Source organism: Phalacrocorax carbo, chromosome 4 (genome assembly GCF_963921805.1).
Source record: "Phalacrocorax carbo chromosome 4, bPhaCar2.1, whole genome shotgun sequence".
Classification (NCBI taxonomy): Eukaryota; Metazoa; Chordata; class Aves; order Suliformes; family Phalacrocoracidae; genus Phalacrocorax; species Phalacrocorax carbo.
Genome location: NC_087516.1, coordinates 56,468,707 through 56,487,419, shown reverse-complemented (window position 1 = coordinate 56,487,419; position 18,713 = coordinate 56,468,707). Strand labels below are relative to the sequence as shown.

At 36.7% G+C, this 18,713-nt stretch overlaps 1 protein-coding gene across 1 annotated transcript in view; it reads left to right on the top strand.

Annotated features, from left to right (window-relative positions):
• Window positions 1-18,713, top strand: part of CENPE (centromere protein E) — a 38,011-nt gene that overhangs the window by 18,173 nt on the left and 1,125 nt on the right. Inside the window, exons 24-43 of the mRNA XM_064450041.1 lie at window positions 402-713; window positions 920-1,078; window positions 1,963-2,169; window positions 3,078-3,350; window positions 3,463-3,621; window positions 4,358-4,579; window positions 5,878-6,045; window positions 6,243-6,455; window positions 7,477-7,614; window positions 8,463-8,663; window positions 8,746-8,892; window positions 10,363-10,575; window positions 11,794-12,003; window positions 12,526-12,735; window positions 14,248-14,469; window positions 15,071-15,274; window positions 15,862-15,974; window positions 16,542-16,639; window positions 17,184-17,346; window positions 17,794-18,056. Coding sequence (XP_064306111.1) covers window positions 402-713; window positions 920-1,078; window positions 1,963-2,169; window positions 3,078-3,350; window positions 3,463-3,621; window positions 4,358-4,579; window positions 5,878-6,045; window positions 6,243-6,455; window positions 7,477-7,614; window positions 8,463-8,663; window positions 8,746-8,892; window positions 10,363-10,575; window positions 11,794-12,003; window positions 12,526-12,735; window positions 14,248-14,469; window positions 15,071-15,274; window positions 15,862-15,974; window positions 16,542-16,639; window positions 17,184-17,346; window positions 17,794-18,056 — 3,895 coding nt within the window. The remainder of the gene's footprint in view (window positions 1-401; window positions 714-919; window positions 1,079-1,962; window positions 2,170-3,077; window positions 3,351-3,462; window positions 3,622-4,357; window positions 4,580-5,877; window positions 6,046-6,242; window positions 6,456-7,476; window positions 7,615-8,462; window positions 8,664-8,745; window positions 8,893-10,362; window positions 10,576-11,793; window positions 12,004-12,525; window positions 12,736-14,247; window positions 14,470-15,070; window positions 15,275-15,861; window positions 15,975-16,541; window positions 16,640-17,183; window positions 17,347-17,793; window positions 18,057-18,713) is intronic.

The window sequence follows — 18,713 nt, the reverse complement described above, 5'->3', positions numbered from 1 at the left end:
AAATTGGCAATTAGAAAGGAAAAAACCATTTAAGAGAAAAGAGGACTGAAGATGCATATTTTGACAAGACTTAGGGCTGTCATAATCCAGCTATGCATTTGATAACTCCTAATATGATAATTCCTAAGCACTGCTACAGTTTCATGTGTAGTGTTATGTCCTAGTAAGACTTCTGCTGCTAAGGAGAAACCACAGGAAGGTTCTATAAAGAAATGCTTATTTAACGTGGGCAAGAATATAAGCAGTAACCTGAAGTGAAATTATGAACTTCCAGTGCTCTTGTTGAAAGTTAGCATCTCTCACCCTTTCTAAACTAATACAAGATTCTGTGAGAACATGTTCACATTTTGCAGTTTTGCATTACAATGAAAGTGTCTGGCCTTTTCCTTTACAAACTAAAGCTGTCTAGCAAAATGAAAGAACTGGAAGAAAAGACAGCAGAGCACAAACAACTTCTTGAGGTAAGAGAAGATTTTATTCAGACTCAGCAGAAGCTAAAAGAAATGCAGGAATTAAAAGAGCAAGAAAAGATTATGGAGTTGAGACTGGAGGCCAAGGATTCAGAGATGCAGGCAGTTCTTCAGCAGCTTTCTGAGTGTCAGGAAGAAGTGAAAACTCTAACCCAGGAAAGAGATTACCTGAAGCAAAAAGAGGAGTCTCTCCAAGCTGAGACAGACCAACTCAAAGAGGATATAAAGGACACTGTTTCAATGGTAGGAATTCTGTCTTTATAAAATGGACCATACTTGTTAAAGGGAAGAGTGTAAGAATGCTTATAAACTATATTGAAATATACAGGGGAGTGGGGTTTTGTGGTTTTGGTGGGATTTTCTTGGTTTGGGGGTTTTTTAATCAAGGAATACTTACTAATGGTGCAAAACACTTGACTTCTGTGGATTTTTTCTCTTTTATTCTAAAGAACATTTTGGCACATGAAGAATTGAGAAATACACAGAGTTCTCTCAAGGAATCCCAGGACATTGTCAAGAAATTGGAAAAAAATATTTCTGAAAAAGAATCTCAGATTCTGAGTGTTGAAGAGGCACTAGGGAAAACTATTAAAGAACTTGAAACACAGGTAAAACATTATGTAATAATTCAAAATAAAAATGCTTTTAATGTGTTTTCCAACACTATAAAAACAAGCCTAGTCTGCCTATAGTCTCTTCCGCTTATCCTCAGAAAATTTCTAGGCCTTTGGTAGAAAGTAGGCAAGAAAGGAGTACTGCCTGATCCAAGTCTTTACCAGTTGCTGATCAATTTCTGTAGAGCTTCAAGCTGTAATATACAGTGTAACAAACCTTTAACTAATGCGCCCCATGGTTGTCAATTTGAGTGGTGGCATTAGATGGCAAATGGAAGAAGGGAGAAGGGTTACTTAGGGGTAGGAATGAGGCTATTGGTTTATAACGCTCAGTCTCAATGAGAAGGGTAATACCTGGTTGTGAATGGCAGCTCAGCTCCCAACATACAGCAGAAGGCTGATCCACCGGTTTTGGTGCCTCTTTGTTCAAGAACTGACAAAGAAGGGTGTGGAGAATATTGTATGTTACACAGTTGCTTCAGTTACACAGGTTCTCTGGAGGGATAGAATATGTGAGATTTGATTTTTCTTGAAGTATATCGGCTGCCAGACCCAGTAAGTCAATGGCTGTCAATTCAGCATTAGCATGGTATTGAAACAGATGCATAAAAATAATCCAGTAGATATTTCTTTTTTAGCTTCTTCCTCTCAGTCTTTTTCCAGATAAAGTCTGGGCAATATTGCAGAAGAGACTGCTGAAAGGTTAGCATTTAAAACAAAACATGTGACAAAGGCCAAAGACTCAGTTCTGGAGTTTTTCTAATTTCGTTATAGTGGTTTGATGTTAAAAATACCATAGCAGAGTGAATCAAACAAAACTTGATTTTTATTTTGGTTTTGAATTGATGGAAATACTGTCTTTGCACATTCTTTTATAGATATCACAAATGACGGAAGAAATAAAAATCATCACACTGGAGAGAGACCGGCTTGCTGAGGAAAAATCAGAAAATAACTGTAGAGAGTGTGATCAGCTTCAGGTGCTAAAGGAACAAATCATTTTCCTTACGCAAGAGAACAATTCATTGCAAGATAAGCTGGACAGTTTACATTTGAAAAAAGAAGAGTATGGGGAAGGAACCTTGGTAATTATGCTAAGGCTGTAATGGAAAGCATGCTTATTAAAACTTTCACTTGAGTAAAAATAATTTGCAAAACAAATGAGAAAAGGGTCCTGTTTGACTGCAGACCATTAAACACCAGGATAATTTTTTACTTGAAATAGATTACACCCATATGGCTGTATATGGACAACTAAGTAGTAGAATATGATGAACGTTTTCCTGTAAGTAGAATTTTAACGTGATACAGGATAGTGATGTTCTGAGTTGATCTGCACAGAGATGTGGTTCTATAAGTAGTTGAAGCTAAAAATTGCTCATCTGGAAGGGTAGTTATGCTTTTTCAAGCATGGATAGAACTGACCTTTTCCTGGTGGTGAAAGGGATGTTGCAGCCAACATTTTCTGTAACTGGACATGCTGATTGCATGTGTGCTTTGTGTGTATAATATATATACAAAGTGAGTATGTGTATGTATATATACACATGTCAACAACTAAAGTATGTACATGTATTAATATTTGGGGGGGTGGACAACTTTCAAGGAAATTATTTTGACACCATTTACTGTTGAGATGAGAAATATGGATAACTACAGAGGTAGTTGTTGTGTTGGGTTTTGGGTTTTTTTGTGGTGTTATAACTTGGGTTTGGGTTTTTTTCTCCTCAGGCTTAAATATAGCCATGAAATTCTACTTCTGGTATCTTGTTTAAGTAGTACTCCAAATTTTACTTTTACGTGTGTCTTATTTCAAGAAACTTGACTTGCATATTGAGTTTAGTCAAATCTTATTCTGGGAAAAATACAAATAATTCTAAAACATTGCTTCTGTTCGTCTTACATAATTAACCTGTCAAAGATCAGATACGTTTCTCTTAAAGCTACTTCCCCAAATGTGTTGACTTCTGTCTCTATAAAATAAATACCACAGATTCGAGAAGAATCTATTGAGCAAGAATTATCTCACCTGAGAGAAGAGCTGAGCCAGGCACAAAGGAAACTGCATGAAATGCAGGAACTGAAAGCCAATGAATGTCAGAGAGAATCTGAAGAAGTGGGGAGGATGGATTTTATTCCAAAACTGTGTGACTGTCAGGACGTGAGCACTCTGACAGAAACAGATTATAATCTTAAAATGCAACTGGAGAATCTCCAAAATGAGAGAGACCAGCTAAAAGAAACTATGCAGGAGTCAGTTAGCATGGTAAGAAATGTAGTCATATTTCTTTAGGATAATAGCTTTAGTAAATTTCTGTCTCAAATTTTGGAAGTGTTATTCAGGCTTTAATATACTTTTACCTGTGGTGTGTCCAAAGAATTCAGAGATGCAGGAAGAGTTGAGACATGCTCATAATTCGCTCAGACAACATCAGGAGACTATTGTGGAGCTGAAAGGAAGTATTTCGGAGAAAGAAAATCAACTGTTGAAAGCACAGGAGGCATTGACGGAGGCAACTGATGAACTGCAGCAGAAGGTGAGATGCAGCTTTGTCAAGTAAACTAAAAATGCTATGAGGATCGGCAACCCATGACCTCTGCAGACTTCAGTTTGTAAGGGTTCTGTAAATATAGTTATAAAACTTAATTAAAAGTTTTCCCTCTCCTCTGCCCCCCCATCCCGGTACTGCTTCTCAAAAGAATTCCATAGAACAGAGGTAGGGAAAAGATAGTCAAATGCAACCTGACCTGCAAGCTACAACCCTTATAACTAAACATGTCTTAGTGCTGAATGATGGAATATTATTTGGAATCAATACTGCTCAATGCATTTTCCAAGTCTAAAAACTTTTCAAATTCTAATAGGCTCAACTCTAAAGACATATATCTGCTGTGTATACAGTAATGGAGTAATTTTTGTGGAATTATATAATGACCTGTACATTTTTACACATTCACTTTTGTCTGCCGATGAGACAGAAGCACTGAAATTTTACTCTTAAGCAGAATTGTTACATCTCTTTGCTTACTATAGCAATAAACTTAATAGAGGTGTCTTCTGTAAAATAACCAATTATAACAACCATATGTACAAGTAGTGCTTGTGAAATATGATCAATAACACTCTTAAAACAGAATTTGATTACTGAGGCAACAAAATTTGATAAATTAGAATGTTATGGTGTTTTGGTTTGTTTTTTTCGAACTATCAAATTACTTCTACCTATGCTAGAGATTAGAAATATTAATACTGGTTCTTATTTGTTCTTTCAGCTTACTGAAGTAACTGAAAACCTGACTCGTGTCTCTTCTGAATATGACAAGCTACTGGCAGAAAAAGAACAAATTGAAAGAACAATGAATGAGCATATCTGTCAGCAGCTGGAGAAAATAACTTCACTTAATCAGGAGAAAGATGAGCTACAGCAAATAGTAGACACTTGTAAAGCAGAGAAGGATCAGTTAGAGGCTGATTTTCAGGAAAGCAAGGAGAGAGTATGTATTAAATCTCCTAAATGTTTTAAAGGCAGGTTGTACCACTCTGAATTATTTTGGTCATGAAGCCTTCTGCTATTCAGTATCTCTTCTCCCTTCACTTGTTCATCCATGGCGTGAACATACCTACAGCAGTAAACTAAGAATTTACTTCACTAACCCAATCTGGATTTTGGAATCTCTCTTACCTGTTTGTTTTCTTCCCCCTATCCCTTTCCTGCCCTTTTGGTCACTGTGCCGCTCTGGGTTTAGGTGCATTTGTCTGCCACCTGCTGGGCAAACACTCAGCAAGTTTCTCTACAGTGTCTTGTATTTAGCACTGAACAGCAGAGGTAACCCACGCTTACTGATATCTAAGGGCTTAATTCTCCTACCACTTCTGCTCGTTCTGGGTTGATGAAGAGAAAGCTAAACCCAGAAAAGAAAGTAATTAGCTATCCTATTTCTCCTTCTTGATGTCTTATTTCCTGGCAGATTAGTGACTTCAATATTTCAAGTATTTGCATGAAAAGAATACTTATGTTGACACACTTTCAGACAAATTCATCCTGATACATAACAAAAAATCAAGCTGATAATTTCTAAAGTCAAAAGGAAGTCTGGTAAACATATTTTTTTCCCCCGATAGAAGTTCTGCAAGTTATTTAAGAGAACAAGTCTTATGAGGAGTAGCTGAGGGAGCTGGGGTTGTTTAGCCTGGAGAAGAGGAGGCTGAGGGGAGACCCTATTGCTCTCTACAACTACCTGAAAGGAGGCTGTAGCGAGGCAGGGGTCGGTCTCTTCTCCCTAGTAACAAGCGATAGGATGAGAGGAAATGGCTTCAGGCTGCGCCAGGGGAAGTTTAGGTTGGATATTAGGAAAAACTTCTTCACTGAAAGGGTTGTCAGGCATTGGAACAGGCTGCCCAGAGAGGTGGTGGAGTCTCCATCCCTGGAGGTATTTAAAAGAAGGGTAGATGTGGTGCTTGAGGATATGGTTTAGTGGTGGACTTGGCAGTGATAGGTGAGCGGTTGGACTCAATGATCTTAAGGGTCTTTTCCAACCTTAACAATTCTATGATTCTGCCTACTTTTTTTTTTTAAACTGATAAAGACTATTCCTAAATACTGTCTTCCTTTGGAGTTCTTAAGCTAGGTATGGAAGAATGACAACTGAGGGTTTTTTCCTCAAGTAAATGGCTGATTACTCTGATTAGTTCTCTCCTAGAAATTCAAATGCTTTGACTTATTGTTCTTAACTCCTGATAAGTAAGACTTAGTCATACTGAGTGAACATTCATGTAATACCTTGTTCTGCAGTCCTTAAAAGTTCTGACAGAAATGGAAAATCTAAAGGAAGAACTAAGGTATGAGAAAGAGCAAGCTGATATCCAGAAGAACATGCTAGCAAATGGAGAAAAGAAATTGCAAAGCATTGAAGAAAAACTAAATGAAGAAATAAACAAACTAAAAGAAAAGGCAAGTACAGTAATAAGTAACTCTTACAAATAATTTAGAGGAGGTCCCCTCAAGGACTCATTAGAATAACAGATTTACCCATGATAACTTGTGCTGTTTTATTGGTCCCATAGATGATGTCATGGTAATAAAATTTAGCAACAGAAGAGGAGTTTTTGTTAATAACAATGTATTGATTTTATACTCGTTTAAAATAGGTTGTCCAGTTGAATGAGGACTTAAATTTTGTAACTAAGGAAAGGCAGCAGCTGCTGAGAGAACTGAAAGAAAAGACTGAGAGTGAAAACAGTAAACTTCAACAGCTGGAGGAACAGTGTGATTTGTTAGCACAGGAGAGATATCAGCTCCAGGAAATGCTGAAAGGTATTCAAGCAGAGAAGAACGAAGTGGAGATTAACCTACAGCAGAGTGTTGATAAGGTGCTTTATCTTTGATTAAAGTATAGTAACTATAAATGATTGGTAGAGGAAGATGGTTAATTCTTGAAGCTGTCTTGAAAAATATCTTACAAATATTAATGTTATAGCCAGACTGAAGAATATTGGCATGCTTTAACCTCTGTCTTGTGGAATGGTACTTAAAGATGTATGTAAATTCTTTCAAAAATGTTATGTGAGACTGCTTTATTTATGATTAAATGAGGAACTGGAAAATACATGGGTTTCATTACCGAAACACTTAACAGGCACTTTTTAATGGATTTGACGAAATGGTACGTTTTGTAGTTGAGCTCCAAAGTTTTGAAACTAAAGCTTACAAATTCTGACCCTTTTATTTTTCTTCTGGATGAGGCATGTCTTCACAACAGTGAAGACAAGTGAATTGGGTGGTATCCATTGAGTCACAGTCCTTGTTCAGATATTAAGTAATCATTTCAAATATCTATAGTTAATTCAAATCGTGGTGGGAGGAAAATGTTCTTAGTCTTGCTACCAATATCTTCCAATTCACCTGGTTTTGAGTATTGTGAACTTCACTGGAAATCCAGAGGTTTAGTGAAAGGAATGCAAGTTCTAGAATAAATTATCACAAATAATTTAACAGCACTCTAACAGTCCAACTCATAAAATTGTGCTAAGTAATAATTTCTAGATAGTTCTTGATGTGAACCCTACTCAAATAACATCTCTGCTTTGTGTTACTTACCTGTGTAAACAGGGATTGCTGAAAATATGTCCGAACATGTTTGTAGCATACTTTGTCTAATTCTTTACATTTACTAAGGATTTATCAGTATGCTAGTTGGCAGACTTTAGTTAATGAAAGGAGAAACTTTCAAAAACAAAACTTGAACTTTCTTGTACTCAAACCAAAGCAGGTATTTTTTGGTGCTAAGTACTTTGACTCCTCACACACCAGTCCATTCAATATTTCATAGAAGTAGATTCATGTGCTGTTTCAGAGCTTAATTTTATATCTGTTGCTTTATTGTTACTCCAGATTCTTGAAACTGAAAAGGAATTGAAGTGGCAACAAGAACTCCTCAGCAATGAGAAGATCAAAGCCAAAGAAAGGGAAGAACATTTGTTAAAGGTTCAGAGGCGGTCAGAGATTTTGGAGGACAGCCTAACAAACAAGGTGAGGAGTTTTGTTTTTAGTAGCTGTTCTGTCTTCTGATGTTTTATCACTGATGTGCTAAACTTTTGCTTGAGACAAATCCTATTTAATTTTTTTGGGTGCTAAACCATGAACGTTGGCAAAGGACTCTACAAGTTTCTCTTAGTGATGTTTAGAAGTAGCATCCTCAACTTGTTTCGGCCTCATATCCAGTTGGGTTGGGTACTCCATTAGGATGGACACCGATTTATCCAATGTGTGCAGGCTTAACGGTCAGTAATTGTACATGTATTTATTCAGACTTTAAAAGGCGCTGTGTGAACAGTATGAAACTAAGTGGGTTTGGAATCCTTGGTGCTTTGCACACTTTCAACCTATATTTGTTATTCAGAAAGTCTTGCGCTTAGCTCTTGCCAACTCAGTCTTTTTGCAGTTTTCACTTCTTCCCTTGTCAAACACTTCCTTTGTCTGTAGATCAAAGAGTATAATTAAGGATTACTTCATATTAGAAAATGTGTTACTGCTCAATTCATTAGAGCAGATATAAAGACAGTTCCATTGCCCATTTCTTATGCTAATCTTCTTCTGTGGTGTGAACATGTCTTGTCTGTCTTTTTCTTTATTTGCTCTTGCTTTACTGAAGACTGAGGTTGACTAGAGTTCTCTGGCTGTCACGCTATTCCTCTTCCTTTTAATTTCTTTTTCTGAGTGATTAGAAATTATTTTAAAACTTCTGATGTTAGTGTGAATTTGAGAGTTCTTGGAAATTGTTCTTTGTATTTGATACAGCTAACTTGAGTACTTCATAAGGGAATATACAGACCACGACTAAATTGTAATTCTTGCTTTTACTCCACTGTTTATTATAGATTCAACAGTTAACTGAGACACTAAATACCATATCACATGAAAAAGACCAGTTATTGGCTGAAACAACTAGTCACTCTTTGCAACTTAAAGAACAAATCTCATCAATTAATCAAGAAAAAGATGAGCTACAAAAACTTCTCCAGGATGCCAGGTCTGAGCGGGACCAACTCAAGACAGAATTGCAAAAAAATTCTGAGATGGTTGGTGTTGCAAGTTGCGTACCTAAGCTATTCGTAACTCCTCTTCTTGAATGGTACTTAAATATGTATGTTTTTATTTTAGTGTGTTGAAACAAATGCAAAACTGGAATGTGCTCTAGACCAACTGAAGCAGAAAAACCTGAATGATATGGCCATTCAGGTGAACCCACTGGATAACGCAAAACAGATGTTTGATGACAGCCTGAAGCAAAAAACCTTGAAAATTAAGGTAAACTTATTTCTCTATTTTAAGTACACATGTAAAACCTTAATATCACTTGTTCTGGAGCATTATCCTTGCTACTGTGTATAATGTATAAAATTGTTTGCCTGTCTTGCTAAGACGCTGCAAGGCATGGGATCAGCTGATGTGCTGTTGCTGTTCAGTGACCATGCGTCTTGTTCTAAGAATGCTAAATTGAACTTTTCAGTTGAGACCTTTCACTTTATTTCATTACTGTTAAGCCCCGCCAATGAAAATAACGAGTCATGTAGAAGTGCTTCACTGTTTCGTTTTTGCAAAATCCTCCCATATGCTCCCTTCTCTTGTTCCTCATCAAAAATAAATTGGTTTCCAAACAAATGAATTTCATTAAATAGCTTCTCCCTTCAAAATAGGAAGCCCCTGTAATTCTTCAGCGCTGTTGTTAAATAGCTGTTCTGAGTATACTTTCTCACAGATGTGAGAAGTACTACTAACCTACTGAAAGCCAAAATAACCCAGGATTTATGGATATGTAAGAAACACTTTAAAGAGTACCATTGTACTGCAGTCTGTATGTCTGTGCAGCAGATTCAGGCATCATTCTATATGTGCTAGAAAAGCCTTGAGTGCTTCTTCAGTTAACACCAAAAGCAATAAAGGACTGAATTGCAAAAATCAGTTATGGGTAGCTTTCTCCATTCACACTGTCTTTCTGTCCTATATCAGTGGTAGGGAGCTAATAATGAGGGAAGCTAAGATTAGTTGATCCCTTTTAATGGCACTCTCCGCTTCTGAGTTTTGTAATAAGTAAGATCTTGACTGCCTTTCTTGTGCAGTTTTTGCAAGTGTCTTGTACTTGCTCCTGTTGGATGTAGGGCATATATTAGTTTCAGTGGCTTTTAATGTGGGGTGAAGAGTTAAACTGGTAAATCTTGCTTCTTTCAACTAAGAACCAAAGATGGAGGCAGCATGCCTAGGAAGTTCTACACTTACTTTAAAACATATAACCTAGCTTCAGATGTGATACTTAAGCTGCAGTAAAGGAGCTACTACTACAGGGAGTGCCTTGAAGCCTGTTGCATTTCTCAGCCTGCTCGTTGCTTGATCACATCTCCCTTTTTATAGCAGACTACTAGGGACAATTTCATGATCCCATTCAACAAAGGACTAAGTAGATCAACTTGGGAGCCCATCCTGAGAGCAGCCCAGCCAGCAAACTTGTGAACAGGCAACAATTTCATTTCAGGCCTGATCTATAGGTCTCGATGTGGCCCGCAATCTAAATCAAGAAAATACTTTGAGATTTTGAAATAGCCAGGCTTAGCTTTCCAGAAAACTATGTGTTGTAGTCATATTCCTGTGGCAAATTCTCTGTTGTAAAACCAATATATACTGTAGGGGTTAGTCCTGGAGTCTGCTTTATTTTAAGCTTCTGTTTACAGCTAATCATTCTTTCCCTTATTGTCACTGAATGAATTTTTCACTTGTATTTAGGAGCTTCTTGAGAAATTCCCAAATATGGGGAAGAGGTATGAATGTCTCTCTACCATGTCTCTTAATCTAAAGAATGAACTGAATAGTCAGAAAGCACTGATAGCTGTGATACTGACTCAGCTTTCATCGGAACAGAATAAACAAGTCAAAAGACTTCAAACTGAAAACGAGAAAATAAACAGTCATCTCCAGAGTTTGTTGAACAAACTGAAGGTACTACCTTAAACTGAATATCTGGATGCTTCATATTGCTTTGGTTTGGGTTTTTTAATGAGCTCTCAGTATTTACAGCTAGGATTTTATACTAGCTTTGATTTTTGTGAATCCATATCCTGTGGAAAATAAGTTGATACCTGATACCTTTGCAATCCTGGAAAACTGGAACTATTTAAGTTAATCAACCTTAGGTTTTGACTGTAGTTCAGCTGCTTTGCACAGTATTATTGCATGAATATTAATTCATTTTAACTGGGAAAAGAAATTTTCTTTCTATAATCCATAAATCAAATTATAGGCACCTAAGTATGTATCTTAGTGTGGGGGAAAGAGATATGCAAGATACCTTGGAGATGCATGTTCACTCTGCAAAACTACCCCCAAGTGGTTTGATAACTTCTATAGCCTTGCAGACCTTTCCCAATTTGTAGTTCAGTGGAGAAACTGATTCCAATTATCAGGAAAAAGTTAAGGGCAACTGGGATAGAATACTTGTTATCATATGCAGAAGTACAGTAAATGATGAAGGTTTTTTTCCTGTTTATTTACCATGAAATGTTACAGGTTTTTTTGTTTGTGGGGGGTGGAGGGAGCAGGCCTGGTGAGAGGGTGAGGTTGTCCAGTATACAAAATTACTGGGCATGGCCTTGAGAGTCAGTTGTTTAAGTTTTTTAGCTGATGGATATTTACAGAAACAACTACTTCAAAGAGCCTTTTTTTCATAACTTCATATAGGTTTTTTAGGTCTTGATTTTGGTTTTTTTCATAAATCTTAAGCATCCCTAACCATACAAGTTAAAAGGTGTTAAAGTAGTGATCTTAACTAGAATAAAGTTTAAATCAGCACAGTGATATTATTCTTGTAGATAATCTGTACCTTTCACAACTCTAAGATAAATACAACAAAGAATATTTTACTTTGCTTTTCAAAGTCTAGATTCATGGAAGGCTGTCTAGAACCTCTTAGACTTTTTGGTCTTTTTAGGAGTCTACAAAAAAAATAGCATACTTCAGAAGTGCTGACCCAGCGAACAGTCTTATACGCCATTGCTATGTGGCACATGTGAACTTGATTTTCTTAGTCACGTTTTAGTTGTCCTGGACACCTATGGATTAGGAGAGTAACTAGATTGAATTACAAACTATGGAATTTTGGTTGGATGCAGGGTACCATTTTAAAGCATCTCACTGATATATCTTGTGTTTCTACAATAGTTTCTGTTCAGTCGAGTTTGCTCGAAGAAAAGAGAGTATCATACTACTGTTAACAAGTATGAAATGGAATTGCTTGAGGAAAAGAGAAAACAAGATCAGCTACGAGCTCAGATTCAGTGTCTCAAGAAGACTTATTTGAACCAGAATGAAATATCTTCTGAAGAGTTAAACATCAGTGAAGTGATGCAGACTTTGCACTTGAATGCAGAGGTAGTATTTGAAACAATTTTCAGACAGAAAGACTTGCATATTACATGTCATGGGGTAATGTGGTGGTGCTAATCCAATGGCATTGCTTTTATCTGTTAAGACTTCATTTGGCAGGGGGATATAATTCTCTTTTTTTTTTATGCTACTAATTCTACAAAATGAAAATTCTGTTTTATAAAGTGGCTTAAAGTTAAATTATTAGGTTATACAGTAGTAGGAATGTTATTTACTCATTTGCCCTGTAAAATATATACTACCTGATACCAAGATTACCTCTAGAACAATAAGATAAACTTTTACGAACATGCATATATATTTTCCCCTTTCCACCTGCCCTACGAACGTAGATTGTTATCTTATTTTCCCAGTAGGGTATAACTTAAATATAGTGAATTTCCTGTTATACAATAATTGTATGCTAAACCAGATTGCCTGCAAATATTGATAGCTAAGAGGGCAAAATCTATATTTAGACATGTAGTTATCAAAGCACTATTTAAACTTGGATTCCCTTTTTTAAAGAGTATTCTCAAAGATGTATCAGAAATGGAGAGTGAACTTTTCCGCATAGAGGCAGAGTTACAGCAGGAAGAAAGTGCTAGAAAAGAAACAACACAGTTCTGGGAAGCTTGTTCAGGAACTCACTGTGGTGCAGAGGAACTTAAAGAAGAGTTAAAAAAAGATAATGAAAGGCTTTTGCAAGTCATTAACTTCTGGACTCCTAAAGTAAAGGTAAAGTTAGATCTTTAATCAGAGATGTATTTTGTATAAGTGCTCTGTAAATGCCTCTAATCTGATTGAAAGCAAAACACAAAAAGGGCTTACTATATTCATACTTAACTGTAAGATGTAAGAATCCTTACTTTCCTCATGCATCCAAACTTGGAAACTTGCTTTGTAAAAGACCTTCTAGATGATAAAGGGCGGGGGGGGGGGGGTAGGGGGGGTGGAGGGCGGGGGGGGGGGTAGGGGGGGTGGAGGGCGGGGGGTTGCTTGTATTTTTAATAGACTGAATTCTGGAAACTGTAGGTTCAAAACTGTTATATAGCCTTGCTTGCAGAACTTGGCAGCCTGATACAATCGCTTCCTTCAGGCTTTATGCCTGCAAGATTGTCTGTTCTCTTCAACTTTATCAAAACTACTTTAGCCATTTTTAAAACTCAGTTGTCATTTATCTTACACCTTTTCGTATCTTTGTCCTTACCTTTTCTGTGTCTTACACCTTTTCTTATTTCAGAAAGTCAAGTTATTTTAGAGATTGTTCAGCCTTCCTCTTTTTCTTCCTTCGTCCCTACCTCTTGCCCCCTTTGGAAAAAATCCCTGTAAAACACTTGTCTTTAAATCCTGTTCATGATGTACTTAATGAGATATCATCTTTCTGATTAAATGTCTTGAATGTTTATCAAAAAAACAGGTTATAGGAGAGAATCCACTACCTTCTGATTAGCTGTTAGGAACAGTCTTCATAACAAGTGTATACTGGAAGCTCCTGCTCTGCTCATACTATTATTCCTTCTACTAGTACTGATCTGAAATATGAAGAGCTCATCACCCTCCTTCCCCTGATGTGACTCAGTTCTGTCCTCAGTTCTGTTTAGCCTGTTTTAAAAAGTTTATCTTCTGTAGAGTCAACAGTCAGTCTTGACTTCTTCAGGGTTTCCCAATGTTGCTAGACTTGTTGGAATAATTCCAACAGACATATGTGGCTCAAAGCTTTTACCAACCAACCAAACAAACATCTAGTGTAGTGTTGTCATTTCCTGACAAGTGTGAAATTTTTCTTTATCTGGCATGTTAAGTATATGGGTTTCTAGAATAGTCCAATGTGTATGCTTTTTCTCTCAAATGGTTTCACTTACTTTAGTCAATGAATACATTCTAGCAAAAACTTCTGCAAATAATTGTGTTTATTTCTGTTACTGACATTCAAGAAGTCATTCCAACATAGATCCTTGTTTCTCTAATGTTAGTGTGTGTTTGAGTTAGTGCAGGAATACTGGTAAATTGGCAATGTATTATTTCATTCTCTTATGCCCCTTCCTGCCTCCTCCTCTTTTGGAAATGAAACCAGTCTTTTGAGTGTTAGTGATTCCATTTCTGATAGCAAGTATCTTCAAATGGCACACTGAAACAACAATGTGAAATTAATACAGGCCAAGATACTTCCTGTTTCTTCACTTACCTTTACCTCTAGCGCATTCAAAAATTATTTAAATTTATCTGTATGACACGACTTATTTTCAGATAATCCTTCAACTTTCTTCGGAGCTGGATGCCAGAACTGCTAATTATAGTAAAAATGCTGATGTTGAATTGAAACAGACAAAAGAGAAAAGTGAAGAGCTGCTTCAGGAACTAAACACTCTTAAAGAACAGCTGGCCCCTGGTGGCTCTGCCAGTCTTGCATTAGAAGAAGAGAACTATGGGCTTCGTAACAAATTAAAGGCTGCAGAACAAGATATAAAGGTACTGATGTTTGTTTCGAAGAAAACAAAGTTTTCCTAAGTGAGTGCTTCAAACTGAAAAGAAAATAAAGATTGGCAGCTGTAAATCTATGCCACGCCATATATCAGCCCAGAGTGCACTTCATTTTTGTAGCTTTTTTTAATTTCCAAAGTGAAGTTGAGCTCTTGCCTGTAATGTGATTATTTTAATAGCCCATGTCAGTTTAGAAATTGATATTATATGTTCCCATTGTCTTTAAAGTATTGATTTTAGTAGTGTGGTACTTTTGATGCTGCTTTTAAGTGTGTGGTATTCACAATGTCTAACTGGAAGCTGGAGAAGAATTCTGTCTTTAATCCTAGGAATTGAGGACTCATTTTCTCTGTCCTATTTTTTTGTCACAGTTACCCTTGTTCAAAGCACTTTTTTTATTAGACTTGAGTATTCTAGAATACTAAAAGATGACACAAAACAATGAGGTAGATACCAAGAGTTGCCATAGAGCCTCTAGTGTTGGATTTTTTTGTGTGTTGTTTGGGTTTTGTTTAAGAATATGACTGTGTGCTGTTACTGTTATATCTCTTGGCATAACTGCTCATAACTGATTGATATATCCCAATAGGCTATGGAAGTAGAAATTCAGAAGTTGGAAAATGTAGTAAATGAAGTAGGAAAAAATGTCAAAGAGAAAGATGACAGGATAAATAAGTTACAAGAACAGATAAAAATAAAAGCAGCGACAAGTGAGCTCACCCAGCTGCAAGCCATACTGAATGAGACAGAGAAATCTCTCAGAACTGCCTTAACGGAGAATCAGACTCTTCAGGTATGAGCAAAATGCATTACTCTTCTCGTTCTCCTCTGACGTCAGAGAGAGAGAACATGCTTGAGAAAAGCTGTAGATGAAACGTAGCGCGCTCAAATCAATTTTTTGTTCTGTATGGCATTCTTAGAGTAAAACATTCTACTCGCCTGTTCAGCATGCAGTTTCACATTTTACCCATGAAGCCTTCAGAGACAAAATTTAGAACCCGTGTTAAGATATTAGAAGCTAAATTTATCACTTGTACATAATTTATTTCTGAAACACTCTAAAAAATTTACATTTTGAAACTGAAGCGTGTGCTCTTTTTGTGAATATAATTGCATAGTAGTTCAAAATGCTAGACTTGTATCTGCAAACACGTTGGCAAAACTTGCTAAAATATGATTGCGTGTAATACACCAGAGTAAGATACCAACTAATGCTATAGTGCTAGTTGGTAATGTGGGTGTTCTTACTCCAGAATAACTTCCTGCTCCCCATCTTGTCCTGCAAAGTCTAGCAGATCGTAGTGAAGATACAAAGTAAGCAAACCCTAAACTTGTTGCTAAGTAACAAGCCTTTCTTCATACTAAATCTTTTATTTTCAGGCAAAATTAGATAAAGGTGCTGAGTTGTACAAAGAAGAAATTGATCATCTCAAAACACAATTGGTAAAATATGATATGGAAAGAATGAAACAATCCAACTCTTTTGATATGAAGTAAGTTCAAATTTTACCTTGTTAAAATTCTCAACTACTGAATTCTACTTTTCTGTTAATTTGTGCTCTCCAACACCACCTCTAGAATAAGAAGTGAGCATTCAGCTTCAGGTGTCCTAGGATTTTATTGTAGCTAGATTCCAGAGAACGTAAAAACCATACGCATCGCAGACTGATTAGAAAACTCCTTCCCATACACCCACCAAAATTTCTCAACCAACCCATGTTCAGCCATAAATGTTATTTCATTCAGAAATAACATTTCAGAAATTCATTCATTTCATTTCTGTTCAGAGAAAAGAAGGTGCAGGGAAAGCAGTAATTGAAATCCATTCTCTCCAGTGAAGCAGAGAATGCTACACAGAGGATTATTCTAGTCCAACTTTTGGTTTTTTGCACTTCACCTAAAATCTAACTGACAAACAGTTTATGTAGTTTTACCTGTATAACTTGGATACGTTTTGTATTTGATAGCTCATTTAGATATTACACTAGCTCTCCTGCAACTCTAATAATTATTAAACTGAGGATTTCTGTTTTTACTTCCTCCCTTCCTGCCCCATATAGACTTGCTAATTATAGAGCTCTTGTGGAACACCAAGAAGAACAGTTAAGGAAGCTAAAAGAACAACTTAGAAGAGCACAGCAAGAGCAAGATGCTACTGGTAAATTTAAGATAAACTTACAGGATTCCTTCACATTAAACATTCAGGTTTAAGGTTGTATGGTTAAAGTCCAGACTGAGATGCAGGCCTTTTATCTCAGAGGGTATGGGGAGGATTGGGCGCATTGGAAGATAAGGCGGACATACTGCATTAGAATCACAGCAGTTCTCGTATTTATTTCTCAGCCACGTTTGCACTTGTGGTGGGATAACCTGGCACTTGCAGTAGTTCATGTTGCCATTTTTTCTTTGACTGACTTCATATATGAATAGCTAGTTCTAATCATAGTTATACCTGAAACTATAACTGTTTTAACTCTAAATGGCCCAATGAAGAATCTTTTAACTCTCTTAATATCTCCCTGGCAGTGTGAATACCGGGAGGTGTGTTTGTGTCTAAAAAAGGGTAGCTGTTGTAATGGCAGTTGTAACCTAGTGAGGTTTTGCATATAAGGCCGTAGGAAGGAACAGGCTAAAAATATACTGACTTGGTTTTAAGCACTGTCCAAATAACACGCTCACACCTGTATAAAACTGTTTTCTAGTGGTGCTGGAAAAAGAAGCTCCTAAACAATCCCAAATACCCCTTACTTGTGGTGGTGGCAGTGGTATTGTGCAGAGCACACAAATACTTGTTCTAAAATCTGAACAAGCTAAGCTACAGAAAGAGAACTTGCACCTGAAGAAACAAAATGACCTTCTATTAAGGTAAGTAAAAAGCTGATCAGCAACATGTCAAACCATTTGTTGCTATTTAACCCTGCATGTCATTAGTGTTTCCTTCTGGAAGACCTGTAGAAGTGAGTGATTATTATTAATTTTAGATTTCCTAGATTCTTTCACATCATAAACTTTTATTTAAAGCTAGCAATTTATTGCTTATATGTATCTTTATTTTTTGAACTTTAAATAGCTTTCTTTCATAAGAATCTCTTAAATGCTAGAAGATATACTTGTATGTTGGAAGGAATTTTACCTTAAAAATTTTTTTTAAACTGCCTCTCAAAGCAAGATACATAAATGTGGTCTTGCATTGCCATGTCTGTGGTGTGTTGTCTGAAAATATAGGAATGGCCTTTTGTCAGGAATTTTTCTTTCCTTAAAGGAATTACTTTAATTTTTTCTTAATTAAATGCTGGGGTTTTTTCTTTTCAGTAATGAGCTTCAGCTGAAAGAGGAACTTAGAAAATGGAAAGAGCGAGCACTAAAATGGAAAGAAAGATCCTCAAGAGAAACAACTCGAGAGACAGTACCAAGGTCTCCAAGGAAGACAGTGTCAAGTTCCCTTAAAGAACAAATGCCTTCACCCTCCAAGGAACCTGTTTCTCAGGAAATTGTGACTCAGGAAATATCAAAGCCTCTGCCACTGACTTGTCCAACAAATTTCTTTGATAATTCCAACTTGGGTACACTAACAGGTACGTTACATGGTGGTGTTGTCTTATAAAGACTTGAAGAGGCCAAATGCAAGGGGTGGTCTGTGAGTTGAGGTAAATGCTCTGTACTTTCTATATTCAGACCTGAAACTTGCATGGTAACACAATTTTCCTGAATGGTTAGTCAGCTGACTGTCGAAGGGCTGACCAGCAAGAGCCATGAAGCTTACATATACACAATGAAGGATTCATTTTACAACCTTCTGCTGCTGCAGTGGAAGTGTTGATGACTGGCTTTAAAAAGTGAATTAGCAGAATACCATTACTGGATAGCTGATGCTCTAAAATGTTTTACTTTTTAACTTTATATTGGTTAAGCACAGACTTCTGGCAAAGCTATTCAAAGTTAACTGCTGGATAATTTTTTTCTAAGCTTTGTCAAGATGGTGGACTTCCGTATTTGATGTTGGATGTGCTAGTCTGTGTGGCTCCAGCTGCAGTAATAGCTGCTTTGATAACTTCTGTTCCTCAGCCCTACTCAAGTTTTCTTATATCTGGCCTGGTGACTTCTGGGGAAGTCTCCTAGTGATCTAAGCTAGCATATTAATGCTACAGTCCACATTACACTTGCTTCTAAAAAACTTTCAGAAGGCCCCAGTAGGTGTGTTGAAGAGTTAACCAGTTTTCAAGGTATTAATG